Source organism: Peromyscus californicus, unplaced genomic scaffold (assembly GCF_007827085.1).
Source record: "Peromyscus californicus insignis strain IS unplaced genomic scaffold, ASM782708v3 Scaffold_14__1_contigs__length_90479793_seg_2, whole genome shotgun sequence".
Classification (NCBI taxonomy): Eukaryota; Metazoa; Chordata; class Mammalia; order Rodentia; family Cricetidae; genus Peromyscus; species Peromyscus californicus.
The window spans coordinates 60,278,787-60,293,332 of record NW_026294436.1 but is presented as its reverse complement, the minus strand read 5'-3'; the positions used below and the strand labels follow the sequence as shown (position 1 = coordinate 60,293,332).

Genomic DNA, 14,546 nt, shown 5'->3' with positions numbered 1-14,546 from the left:
TCCACAGCATAAACAAATGTTACACATCTTAAAATAATATTCTGTAACACTACACTTTTAGAGAAAACAGACCTTTTGTCTTCCAGGAGCTAAGAATTGCCAATAGCTCATCAGCAAGTAAATGGCAGGGGACCCAGCCCTTCTCTCCATACTGCAATTTGGTCTGACTTGGTCTACACAGACCCCATGCACTATGCACCAACTTTTGATCAAAGGAGCTGACACAACTCAAACCAGGAGCATGTATCTGAAAGCTGGGATGGCATTCCTGTGATCCCAGGAGTTCAAAGGTTAAGGCAGGAGAATCTTGAGTTCCATGCTGTCCTGGGTTACATAGAGAGGTGCTGCCTCAAACCAACCAACCAACCAATCAGCCCAACCATAAGAGACTGTCTCATTTCCAAAGAGAGCTTAGAGCACAGCTTTAATCTTAAGCTGAGCCAGTACCCCATGTGGTACTGCTTCAATGAATGTGGGGTAATGATAAATTTGGCAACAGCAAAAGGTTTCTGTTTCTGAGTGTACAATGACCAAAACCCAATTCAAAATCAGTTGTGTGTTATGAATCTAGGGTGTTTTGTGCAGTGCTGGCCCATGTTACATCTGTAGTGCTGAGCACACAGCCATGACCACTTGGTGCTGAACATGCTCACCACCAGGGGACAGTGACTGGAATACTCAGGCTCAGTTTCCTGTTACCAATTGCAGTATTTCACTGTTCATATAAAGTTTCTGCCCTTATAGCAACATAGTGGAAGGCAAACCATATTTTCCTATCATTATTTTTCAGGATCTATGTATCAATATTTATCTTTGGACTATATTGCATTAGAATGTTTAATTTCAAAAATGTCTGGCACGGCTCCAAGTATTCTTTTTCCATTTATTACTATGTATTTATGTAAAACATTGTTATCAGCTTGGTGATCATAAAATAAAAACATTGACCAGTTTCGAAAAAAAATAGGGAAGATGCTGTATGCCTCGCAGTCTTCAGATAGTCAGCCAAGATTTAATTCCTAATATAAAAACTAACAACTTGTCTATCTTATTTGTATGTAAGTTTGCTTCCACCTTTAATAAATGGTAGTTATATTATGCTCAAGGACTGTTTTAAGGGAAGTTTCCTTATGAGTCATTGTGAGGAAATGTTTGATTTGAAGCCTTATTTTGTATAGGTGTCATAAAAGTTTCTTGAGTGAAAGTGATTGTGAGTGAGACAATATGAATGAGGGAGCCCTGGGCTAGAAGACCTGATCTCTTGGATCCACATGGTGTGTGTGGGGGGTGTCTAAGTGGAAGAGCCCACAGGGCCTGCTGGTAGGAGTCCTGCTAGCTACCTTGGTCAGGCATGTCCTTCAGCTTCCCTGGTCCTGTTTAAAACATGGAAACCATGCTCTTGCCATGAATGTTCAGTAGCCAGAAGAAGAACTTGGCAGGGATTTTACAATCCTGGCTGAGGGAGGGAGAAAGCATATGGCTTCAGAGAGCCTGACTTGTTATTGTTATTTCCTCTCTCTCTCTCTCTCTCTCTCTCTCTCTCTCTCTCTCTCTCTCTCTCTCTCTCTCTCTGTATGTATGTATGTATGTATGTATGTATGTTTCCAGGTGCAGGCACACAACTAGATTGTTCATGTATAGGACAGAAGACAATAACCTTGAGTGTTGGTCCTCAGACACCACTCACCTTTATTTCATTGTGTAGGGCAGGATCTCTCATTGTCCTGGGACTCCCCAGGTAGGCTAGCATGGCTGGCCAACGAGTCCCAGGACTCTCCCTGTCTCTGGCCCCCAGCATGTATTACAATGGCAAATGGCTATGCCCAGTTTTCTCCACACATGTCTGAAGATTGAAATGGGGTTTTCATACTTGTACAACGAACACCTCACTGACTGAGCTATCTCCCAGGTTTTCAGCCAACTCCCTATTTTCTTTAGCCATCAACTTGGATCAAATCTATCATGTGCTCTGTGGTGTGTTCTGCAGGACCATGTACAGTGCAACAGCACTAGCTCCATTTGATAGGCAGAGGCTCATCGGGTTCTGTAATGCCATCACGATGCCACAGCTACCATCACAGGTACCCTGACTTAATGCTGTGAGTCTCCTCTTGGTCCTTCGTGCTATTTATTATTTTACCCGAACTATAGATTAAATGATTAAAATGATGAGAAGGCCTAACTTTGTCATATTCAGCTCTGGCTTCAAGGCTCTCAGCTCTACTACTTCACAAAAGATAAAATTTGAGCAGGCCATGCAGTCTCTGAGCCTCAGCTTACTCATCTATAAAATCGGATAATAAGAAATGATGAGCCGTGTATAGTTATCCCAAGAAGTGAATTAAATCATGCTAGTGAGCTGCTCCTCCCAGAGGATCGCATAATTAGAACACAGAGGTGCTGGCATCAGCTTTGGCTGATTTGCCTCTAAAGCTTCGTTCTGTGACCCCAGTTATGGGAGGCGGTGCTTCTGTGGGGGCTCCTCAGTAGCTACAGCTCGATGCATTGCACTGCATGGCACACAGAATGCTCTCTTTGGCAGAGGAAACCACAAATAAGATGGGAAAACATGGAGCTGGCTGGCTGGAAGATGTGGGCCTTTGGACTGTGAGTTCTTAGATATTTCAGGCTGCCAATCTGGTGGCCTCAATGTGGTGGCCAAGTATTCGGTCACTTCACCACCCACTGTTCTTGGGATGGAGACCGTGTGCCATGGCAGCTTCGCTATTAAGTAGTAGGAACAAATTCAGACCCTTGCCATACAGCTTCAGAGTTTTTTTTTTTTTTTTTTTTTCCTGCAGGGCAGATCCACAGTTGGATGAAGGTTAGATGGTCTGCAAGCAGAAGTAGGAGAGGTGTCCTTTATCTGTGGCTTGCATTTGAAATCAACTGAGAATCTTTTACTTTTGGGTTCTGTGGAATTTTAGAAAGGAATTCATTCTTGCTGTACTAAGTAGACAAGAGTGACAGCAGGTCTGCAAGCTGAGCAATTGGCAACGGAGACTTACTATTCAGTCTCTTAAGATTTCTGTAGACGGATACACATTGGCATGGTACCTGACGTCTCCCTCATATTTTGAATGACTTCAGGGCATTAACAGTGAACTATGAAATGAGGGACTGGGCAAAGACCAGAGATCAGCTAAAAAAAGGAGAGGGATCTTCATATTAAATAACATTCCAGATTAAATCTTTCCCCATGGTTATTCGCACAGGGAATTTATTGGCCTCTAGCAATTATCCCAAGCTGGGAACTTCTGTAAGCTCCTTAGGGGAATTGTATTGCCAAAGGCTAGAAGGAAGCTGCAACTGTTGAATCTATAGGCTTGGTCAGTGAGATGGCTTGGTGGGTAAAGAGGCTATTTTAGCTTTTCTGTTGCTGTGATAAATACTACAGCCAAAAGCAACTTTGGGAAGAGAGAGTTTATTTGACTTACACTTCCAGATCATGATCGATCATTGAAAGACGTTAGGGGAGGAACTGAAAGGGAAAAAACAAGCATGGAGGATCTGTTCACTGGCTTGTCCCCTCTGTCTTATGCTCAGTCAACTTTTCTTTTTAAAGATTTATTTATTTATTATGTATACACTGTTCTGTTGGCATGTATCATCCCTGCAGGCCAGAAGAGGGAGCCAAATCTCATTACAGATGGTTGTGAGTCACCATATGGGTGCTGGGAATTGAACTCAGGACCTTATATAACCCAGAATTGCCTGCCCAAGGGTAGAGCTGCTCATAGTGGGCTTGGCCCTCCTATATCAATGAAGAAATAAGATTGATTTTCCCATAGACCAATAACATCTGGTCAATGCCTCAGTTTGAGACTCCCTCTTCCTAAGTGACTCTTGGGTGTTTCAAGCTGACAATAAAAGCCAAGCAAGATAGGTGCTTACCACCAACATTGATAACTTAAGTTCAATCCCTGGGACCCCATGGAGGAAAGAGGACTAACTCCTGCATATTGTACTCTGACATCCATTCATGTACTGTGACACATATGTGGTCCCCTCCAACTCATGTATACAAAATAAACAAAAGTATAATAAAATGCTTAAAGAATAAACATTAAGTGACAATCTTTACTCCAAATTCAGAATAGTAAGAACTGGTCCAAGACTATATGTTGACCCCAAAGCAAATAATTTTCCATAGTATCTATGTCATGTGTGGTTATGGATGACAACAGTTTGGGAAGTCACTCTGGAAACAGGACTTGAGGATGTCATAGTGGGTATCCTAGGGACAGCTTCTTGGGAGGAAGTACTAGAATCCTGAGTTTCCCTGCAGTGCAATGCCAGGCATCCACTCTGGCACCATCTCTATCCTGTGTTCTCTGCTGTTCTTCCTTTTGAAGAGGGATCCTACCAGCCTTTCTCTATTACTGAAATACCCTGGGCTGAGTGATTTCATAAAGAAAAGAGATTTTACTCACAGTGTTGGGAGTCAAGAGCCCATGTCACGTGATAGGTAATAAGACAACCCAGAACATCACACAGCAGGAGACTGAGCATTCATGTCTATATCAATCTTTGTGTTATGATCTTGTCTCATGCTAATCCCAATCACCTGATGACCTGCCTCTAAACACCATAGTAAGATTAAACTTTTACTCTACTTTATTTTATTATTTGAGATAGGATATCACATAGTCAAGACTGGCCTCAAACTTTCTATGTCTGAGGTTGGCCTTGAATTCTTTTTTTTTTTTTTTTTTTTGACTTAAATAAAGTTTATTTAAAAAAAGAAAAAGGTGGTTATTTTTGCAGTGTCATGGTTGTAGGATAAAGAGGCAGCATTATCTCCTTAACCATGTTTTTTTTTTTGTTTTTTGCTTCTGCACAAAGGTAGCTAATTATACAAAAACAAGTCTGAAGACTTTCTCCAAATACTAGTAAATATTAGGTTTTATAGGCCACATATGGTCTCAATCATGAAAGTCTTTCTTTAATAACCTTTTAAAAATGTAAAAAACCATTTTAGTTTGCCCCATACAAAAAAAGACTGGGCCAAACTTGGCCTGTGAGTGGTAGTCTTCTAACCCCTGGTATAAAATATCTATTGTATCTTGTCAGAGAAATTGTTCTCTTGAGGCTTTTGATAGCTGTTGCCCAAAGTCAAGTACAGAAGGACTTTATTTACAACTGGATGTGGCTGTAGAAAAGCAGAATTGGAGTTTCTGCTCACCCTTGACTCCACTCACTCATTTCATAAGTTTGTTAACCACCAACTATATATACTTTTAAGTATCTTGTGTTAGCAAAATTTCCAGTGTTTTTCTCTAAAAAAGTAATTCCTTCAGTCTCTCTAAACCAGGAATTATTAGGTCTTAATACTCATGTTGCAGGTGTGTCTAACCTGTGGCCTAGGATAGCTGTAAATCCAGTCTAACACAAAATCATAAACTTACTTTTAAAACATGATTTTTTTTTTGCGAGTTTTAAAAAAAGTCATGTCGCAATGTCAAAAGGTTGGACATGCCTGCAGAATAAATCAAGATTAAAATCAAAAGGGGATTCAAGGGAACTCATGATTTATCTAGCTAACAATGATAACCTTATACCCCAAACTGACACATCCTTCTTAAGGTCACAGACCACATGAAAAGTATGTAGCTCTCTATTTTAAAAGATACTTGATTCTCCCATAGGTTAAGTTTTCCTTCACTGCTGGGGATCGATCCCAGGGCCTTTTATGCTAAGCAGGCACTCAACACAACTACAGCTTGAGCCCAAGCTGACACATTAAAAAAATACTGGATCTATCACACCCCAAATGCCATCTTGCGCTTTCCTGATTTGATGCCTTATAAAACCTGGATTTATGTAGGGCTCCTCATTAGCTATTTCAGTCATAAAACACTACTACAAGCTAGGTGTAGCCGTTTATGCTCATAATCCTAAGGCTGAGAAACTGAGCCAAGGACACTGCACCGAGTTCAAGGCCAGTCTAGACTACAGAATGAAAGAAACCCTGTTTCAAAGCAAACCCACTACATTTTGAGGCAAATATTGCCAAGGGAGCAACTTGCACTTTTTTTTTTCTTTTAAATCTCAGAAGGAATGGTCATGTTTCCTTCAGGATGTTAGCTTTCTGAATCTGGCCAATTATACAAAGTGAGGGAAGACCTTTTTTAAAAAAACAAGCCAGAAGAGCACAGGATTTCAGTACTAAAACAGAAAAGTTACCCTAATTCCAGATCTTTGGTAAAGATACTAACTATAGTTGATTGCTCACACCACCAAAACATGGCACATTTTGTAGTTACAAGTGATTGTGATTTTTCCTTTTGAACATGTAAACGAAGGGGGAAAGCCTTAGGAAATTTGGGGAAATGCATTATCTCAGTTCTCTTAAATACACAGACGCACAATCAGTTCACGGGGCGGGAGGAAGGGAGTGGGCCGAGGTTATCGCTTGCGTTCCCCCTTCTGGGTCCTTTTCCTTTCCTTCTCCTTGGCTCCTGCTTGGCTAGTTTGTCCTTCTCCCTCTGCAGCTTGTCCTGCTCCTTCTTCCTCTGGGACTCATCCCGAAGCGAGTCCCGCTCCAATTTCCGAGCGTTGAGAACATCTTCCACATTGGTGTTTCGGAAGAGAGATTTGTCAGAACCGACGTTCGCTGTTGAAGCACCTGGATCATCTTTCTCATCTGCGTCGTCCTCTTCGTCTGTCACATCGGCATACTGGGCCAGCAGGGCGGCTTTCCTCTGCCTCTCCTCTTCAGAAACCATCCTGGGCTTCACCACGATCTGTGCCTGCTTCTCAATCAAGGTGGCGATGGCCTGAACCTCATCTTCTTTTTTTACTTTGGTGGTGACATTTTGTGTTTCTGACCATCGTTCCACAATTTCCTTACAGATATCAAGGAGTGAATCTTCTTCCAGGAAAGCAGAGAGGATACCCTGCAGGGCGTCCAGCTTCTCCTCCTCCTCCTCCTCTTGTAGGACACCAAGGATGTAAGCGCCATAAACGGCCCGGTCCACTCCCAGCGCCTCCAACCGTCCGTCCAGCCAGGATCCAAACCCCGCGCCATCGCCTTCACTGAGCACGGCCGCCGCCACTTCGCTGGGCGCCGCCATGCTCGGCCTTGAATTCTTGATCATCCTGTCTCCATCTCCCAAGTGCTAGAATTATAGGTTTGCACCACCACACCTGGCTCCAGCTTCTACTACTGTGATGCCTCACAGGGGCTGTTAAATTTCAATATATGGAACTGTGGAAAATACTCTCAAACCAAATCTAAATTATCACAGGAATTGTTACCCAACTTATCCTGTTTCATTTTTTAAAAACCATTGAACATTGATTGTGCTTGGGGGATAGAACATGTCTTCAGTTATGCAGTTACTAGTATATGTGCTGTACCATTCATCTAATGAAAGAGCATGTCTTAGTTACTGATCTACTGCTGTGAATAGACACCATGACCAAGGCAACTTTTAAAGAGCATATTTATTTGGGGGCTGGCTTACAGTTTCAGAGGGTTAGTCCATGATCATCACAGTGGGAAGCAGACATGCATGGTGCTGGAACAGCAGCTGAGAACTTACATCCTGATCCACAGGTAGCAGTCAGAGCTAGAGAGACAGGGCCTGGAGTAGGCTTTTGAAACTTCAAAGTCCACCCCCAGTGATATACTTCCTCCAACAAGCTCATACTTTCTACTAATCCTTCTCAAACAGTACCACTCCCTGATGACTAGTCATTCAAATATATGAGTCTTTGGGGGTCATTCTCATCCAAACCACCACAAGGTGGTACCCTGAGATTCTGAAAAGAATAACAAACCATCTAAGGCATCCTTTGGAGTTATTGTCATTAGGGACAGATGCTGGATATGTATGGAGGCTTGGTAGTCAAATGTGTCCTGTGTAAATGGTCTACCCAATGGCTATTCTCTCCTGTCTGTTGATAAAGAGGATCTAACTTGGTTTACCGTGGCACTGTTTGTGGCCACTTACCAGTCCCCTGTTCAGACTTCCTTGCCAGTAGGAATGGCCAAATAAAGCACTCTGATTGAAAAGGTACAGAGATCATAGGGACTCACAAAGACAGAAACAGTCATCACAGAACCTGCATGAGTCTGCTCTAGGTTCTCTGAATATATACTGTGGTTGTTTAGCTTGGAATTTTTGTGGAACTCCTAACAATGGGAGTAGTGTCTGTTTCTGACTCTTTCAAGTGCTCTTGGGACCCTTTTCCTCTTACTGGATTCCTTCATTCAGCCTTGATACAAGGGTTTGTATCTAGTCTTATTGCATCTTGTTATGCCAAGTTTAGTTGATATTCCTGGGAGGACGTCTCTTTTCTGAAGAGAAATGAAGCTGCAGTGGATCTGGGTAGAGGGGAGTTTTAGGAGCAACTGAGAGAAGAGGGAAGGCTATAGTCAGGATATATTGTATGTGAGAAGAATAAATAAAAAGAACAAAGAAATAAAGAGAAGTTATAAATAGAAATCCATTGAAGAAGCCTTGGCGCTTTTGTTTTTATAAAATAAGCAAACATATAAATGGTAGATAAATAGAAGGATAAGGAAAATAAGTAGATATATAGATAGATAGATAGATAGATAGATAGATAGATAGATAGATAGATAGATAGATGATAGGGCCAGGCAGTACTTGCTATTTGCCCTTCATCCCTCACATCTTCTCTGTTTTGATGAAATTTTAAGTCATTACCTGGGGGCAGAGGAATCACTTGGAGATCATTAAGAAAAAGCCACATGCTGGAATGAAAGAGCAGGAGGCAGAAGGAGCCTGGTTTCACATGACTTCCCTGGACATTTGCACCAGCTTTGGACTGAAAGTCACCTCTACAGCCCTTGCTAAGGAGAAACAAGGAGACCCTACTTGTTTGGTCCTCTGAAGCTTTTACTTTGTAAATTCATGCTTATGATTTATTAATTGTGATATATAAAACACAAACTGTGGCTTGGTTGCTGGTATATTTTGGGTTTTAAGTGTCCTTCAAAGGTCTATGTGTTAAAGGCTTGGTCATCAAGGTGGTGCCTGTTTGAGGTGGTAAAATCCTTTATCAGGTGGAGTCTACTGGGAAGTCTAGATTACTAAGTGTTCTTAAAGAGGGTAAAGGTGGTTAGTTTTAATGTTAACCTGTCACAAATCTAGAATTACCTGGGAACAGAGTCTCAGGGAGAGATTTTCTAGATAAGGTTGGCTTATTTATAGACATGTCTATGAGGAGTAGTCTTGATTTCATTAATATATATGGGGAAACAGAGCCTAAAGGTGGGTAGCACCATTGCCTTGGGGTCCTGGACTGGGTAGAAGGGAGAAAGCTAGCTGAACACTAAGCACGAACATATTCATTCTCTCTTTGTTCTTGACTTTGGGTATGAATAGCTGTTTCAGGTTCTTTCCTTGACTTCCATACAATGATGGATTATAATCTGGAATTATAAACCAAATAAATCATTTCTCAGTTAAAATTGCTTCTGTCAGGGTGTTTTAGGGCAACAACATGGAACAGAACTAGGACAAGGTCACTAATGCCCTTAAATGGGATCCTGCTCTCCAGTCTTACCTTTTTTGCTACCTGGCCACAGGGTGAATGCCTTTATACCTCAATGCATTCTGTTGTCTTGCTACAGGTGCTAGGGATGTCTTTCTGTATGCTGTGAAGGTGTTGCTCTGATTGATTGATAAATAAAATGCTGATTGGCCAGTAGCCAGGCAGGAAGTATAGTATAGGCAGGATAAGAAGAGAGGAGAATTCTGGGAACAGGAAGGCTGAGTCAGGAGTTACCAGCCAGAGACAGAGGAAGCATGATGTGAAAGTACTGGTAAGCCACAAGCCATGTGACAACTTATAGATTGATAGAAATGGGTTAATTTAAGATATAAGAACTAGATAACAAGAAGCCTGCCATGTTTATAAATAATATAAGTCTCTCTGTGTGTACTTGGGTCTGAGCAGCTGTGGGCCTGAGCAGGGATGGAGAAATCTCCAGTTACAAATGGCACCCAATGGCTTGAGTTTCCACCTAAATTCCTTCTTCATATCTCATGTGGGTGGAGAGACACCACAATATGTGGGCTTGAACTACTCTGTGGCAGGTTCATGGCATGTGGGCTTGACCTATGCCACATTACATAAAAGTGTCTCCAAGCCACACATTACACTGTGTGATGGATTTAGCTTTTGCTAGTATAGACAAAAAAAAAAAGAGGTTTCTGGGCTATATGCTGCTTTGATAGAACCATTGCTTCTGAGAATTGATGGCATACATGGCTCTCAGTCCTACAGCTGGTGGTAAACATACCACTGCCATGTTGGGATGTTGGGCAGAGAATGCTGCAGTTTAAAGCAAGAGGTTCACAATAAGACAGATTCAGATGAAATAGTTTACAATATGTATAAAAATGTACATAGACTTGAAAAAGAAAAAAGTAATACATACAGTTATATAAAAATAGTTTTAAAAAATAAAGTCTTTAAAGAAAAAGTAAAAGTAATATAAAAAATAATCCACATAAAGATGGATATCACACAGAAAATCTGGGTTGTGTTGTCTTTGGGATTTTTAACTTCAGAAAGACATTTGATTGTAAAGACAGCTCAGGTAACCATATGTATATTTTAAAGGTACCTTGACTTCAAAATTTGGATCTAAGGATATGTTGCTTTGAAAAGGAGGCTCTGCTTTTGTTTCCACAAAAAGCAAGAGGCTATGGATTTGTTCCAGATTAAGATACATCAGGTTTGACCAGCCAAGACCCCCTGAAAGGTCTCCGATGACACCATGGCCCAGATGATCCAACATCCAGAATGGTTTCAAGACAACTAGCTTAGACAATACACCCTCATGGACTACTCCATAATATTAAAATTTTCTTTATGTCCCCATAATAATACAGTGCCCTCATCTAGGGGAAGTAGTATGAGAAGCTACACCCAAATTGCCAAAAAAAAAAAAAAAGGTTGAGAGAGTTTTCTGTCCCATATCAAAAGAGCCCTCTGGTGTGGGACAGAGAAAAACCAATATTTTTATTTAAAACAGAGTGATTATAAATACAATCTCTTTCTAAAGAAGAAAAGGGGATAGTGTAGATGTGGTAGGATAAAAGGGTAGATTAATAAACCTACCTATTGAGAATAACAACTTGTTTAGAAATGTTTTACATTGCTACAGATTTTAGTTTATTGATACAAGTTTAAACTTAATTTTGCTATACTGTATATATATTTCTACTCTCATTTGAGGTATTATGCTTATGTAACTCATTTAGATTGTAATGGATAATTAATAATATAGATTAATAACTAGTCTTCTATGATAGTCAAACTTATAGTCATGTTAAGTTTTCTAGGTATACATAGATATAATTCAATTAGTTAGGTAATCTTCAAACACTTCAAAGACCTACAAAATATGGCATTTAAAATGTTTTAAAAAATTTAGACTTTCTGAACAGTGAGACATGTCTGCTTCTGGCAGCACCGATTTACTTCAGAGAGGAGGATGGGCACTGAAGACATTGTATATGGAGTTTATCTTCTTCTTGGCAAAAAATAGCCATTTGGGCAAGAAACTGTTCTTGCCTGGACTGCTTGATCGACTGGATATGCAAGACCCATAAGAAGGTGACCACTGAACTTTGCTTGGCAAAATGGTCCTTCAGGTTCCTGCTTCGCAGAGGAAACTGCCAGACATTTTACTGGACACAGAGAGAAATGACTGAGAGACTCTATGCCTGTGGGCTAAAGACAGATGTCCCAACTTTACAGAGGAACTTCAGATGACTGTCCAGGCTTCCAGCTGTCTCTGTCTACTCTTGCAAGACTCCTGAAAGTTGCTTGCATCCTTCTCCCATTTCTTAAGTAATATTATATCCTTCTGAGGTCTTTGATGTAGTTGAAGGCTAGATAGTTATAATTTCCTTAGTTATGATAAAAGATAAGTTAGATATGAAACCTTAGACTCACAAATATAGAATAGTTAGGATATCTTCTTTAATTTTGCCAAATACAAATAGATTAGCTGTTATAAATAGACTAGGTATTGTAACTATAATTCTTGCTTGATAATTGTTTTGTTATATGTAATTTTACTATGTTAAAGTTAAAATCTTCCTTTTTAAAAAAAAAAGAAAAGGGAGAAGTGCTGGGGATGTCTTTCTGTATGCTGTGAAGGTGTTGCTCTGATTGATTGATAAATAAAATGCTGATTGGCCAGTAGCCAGGCAGGAAGTATAGTGTAGGTGGGATAAGGAGAGAGGAGAATTCTAGGAACAGGAAGCCTGAGTCAGGAGTCACCAGCCAGAGACAGAGGAAGCATGATATGAAAGTACTGGTAAGCCACAAGCCACGTGGCAACTTATAGGTTGGTAGAAATGGGTTAATTTAAGCTGTAAGAACTAGATAACAAGAAGCCTGCCATGGTCATACAGTTTATAAATAATATAATTCTCTGTGTGTTTACTTGGGTCTGAGCAGCTGCAGGCCCAAGTGGGACTGGAAAATCTCTAGCTACATACAGGTCCAAACCATTGGAGGCCACTGTTCTGGACTGAAACATTCAAAATCATAAGCCAGAACCATCCTTTTCTCTTTGTGAGTTGATTACCGACTAGCAATGAAAATCTGACCAACACAGTTGTCAATCAGAATCAGAGGTCACAGAAATGAAGACAGATAAATGCCCTTAATTGGGAGAAATAAGCAGCTGAAGTAACTGAGTTAATGAGGCCATGGAACAGTGGAGTCAAGAGAGAGGGAATAGGAGGCTTACCTGATGAAGGTGATGGATCTAAACAAGTAGAGGAGGCAGAAGAATGTGACTTGGCAGGACTAGAATAGTAGTTGAGGTGGGCATAACGGGTAAAAAGATAAATGTATTAGTTGCCTTTCTCATTGTTGTGACCAGATATCTGAGAAGAAGCCATGTAAAGGAGAAAGGGACTATTTTTGACTTACGGTTTGAGGACACAAACTGTGGTGTGGAAGACATGACATAAGGACCAGGCCAGAGCTTGCCTGTGGTGGCAGAAGCATGGGGCTAGTTTTTCACATCTCAATTGTCCAAGAAGCAGGAGTCACAGGAAGTGAGACCAGAGCTACAGATGTCAAGGTCAGTCTATTAGAGATCTACTTCTTCCAGCTAGGCTCCACCTCTCCATCATTCAATAATTTCCCCCAACAAAGCCATGTGCTAGAGCCCACATGTTCAGAAACATGAGCCCATGGAAGACAATTCACATTAGAAACATGGCAATAGATAAAGCCAATGAGGAGCCAATAGTGCATCAAACAGGTATACTAGAACCTGTGTCCATCAAGGTAATCTCTACCATGACTCAGGTAAATTCTTGAAAAGGTCCCTTGGTTCAGACTGGAGCTCAGGTGAATGATTTCCCCCTTCTCCTTAACTTTTTATGTGGTGTCCATGAATTGGTATGCAGCTGGTTACATTCTGTGTCTTCTGCCTTCTCCTAGGACCCACACAAGAACATTTCCTCAGGGGGATATGTAAAATTGAAGTGAGGGTTCAGTTATTCAGAGGAGTTGTCTGGACATGCCAGTGTCTTCCTTCTGGTAAACTGGAGGGAAACAAGCTTCTGGAACAATCATTCAAGCCTTAGAAACTGCATACAGCCATACCCATTGGGCTCATCACAGCCTGGGGAGTTTTATTTATTTGCCTTCCTTTAAAAAATTAGCTACCTGCATTTCTGCCAATGGGATACAATATTAGAAATAGTCTCTTTGTCTCCAGAGGCATGACTAAATCTTCAAATGAGAGAGCAACAGTACACTACTTACCTATATAAAAATTGAAATCAGCTCACTGGTCTCTCTAATCTTTCTTGATTTCAAGTCTTGCATTTTAAAGAAACTACAAAGAAAGAAACATTCTCAAACACAGCAATTTTCCCAGGCTCCAAGTGGACCTAAATTTGGAATGCCTGAAATCAAAAGCACTGGTAATGGATTTGCTCAAATCAAGCGGAATCAACTCATCCTTGCTGGAATGAACAAAAATGAAAGCAACCTTAGTTTAAGTAGCATGTGCTGGGTTTTGTAATTCTCTGCCCCCTCTTCCACCAGTTGTGTGGAAAGCATCCCATCCTTGTTTCCACCCCTTTGCTTCTGTGTTAGCCAGGTTCACCAGAGAAACAAGCAATAGATAAAGATACAGAGACATAAACATGAAGCTATTAATAGGGGTAAGCTATAACTATATCAGAAACTAATGTAATTATGTATATGAATATGAATCTGTTATAAATGTGAAGAGAAGAAGAGAGAGAGAGAGAGAGAGAGAGAGAGAGAGAGAGAGAGAGAGAGAGCGAGCAGAGGGGGAGAGAATAGTCGACTTCATCTGTGTCTCCTTTCAAACATTATTTGGGCACAAGTGGTCTGGTTATCATGGCCAGTACTTCTTTTCTCACCACCAATAATCTGACTTTTGTTTTTCCTCTTGAAAATATTTGGAAGATTGGACAATGTTAGACTGTTCCTTGCAGACAATTCTGGTTGACTATCACGTATCCAGTTTTCCACAGTTTCCATTTGTTATTATTACTTAT

At 40.8% G+C, this 14,546-nt stretch overlaps 1 protein-coding gene across 1 annotated transcript; it reads right to left on the bottom strand.

Annotated features, from left to right (window-relative positions):
* Nucleotides 1-4,705: 4,705 nt before the first annotated feature.
* LOC128109498 (coiled-coil domain-containing protein 43-like) lies at nucleotides 4,706-7,092 on the bottom strand. The gene is given in 2 exon segments (XM_052736666.1): nucleotides 4,706-6,458; nucleotides 6,461-7,092. Coding segments are annotated over 2 exon segments (666 nt in total). The 5' UTR covers nucleotides 7,077-7,092; the 3' UTR covers nucleotides 4,706-6,408.
* Nucleotides 7,093-14,546: the final 7,454 nt, after the last annotated feature.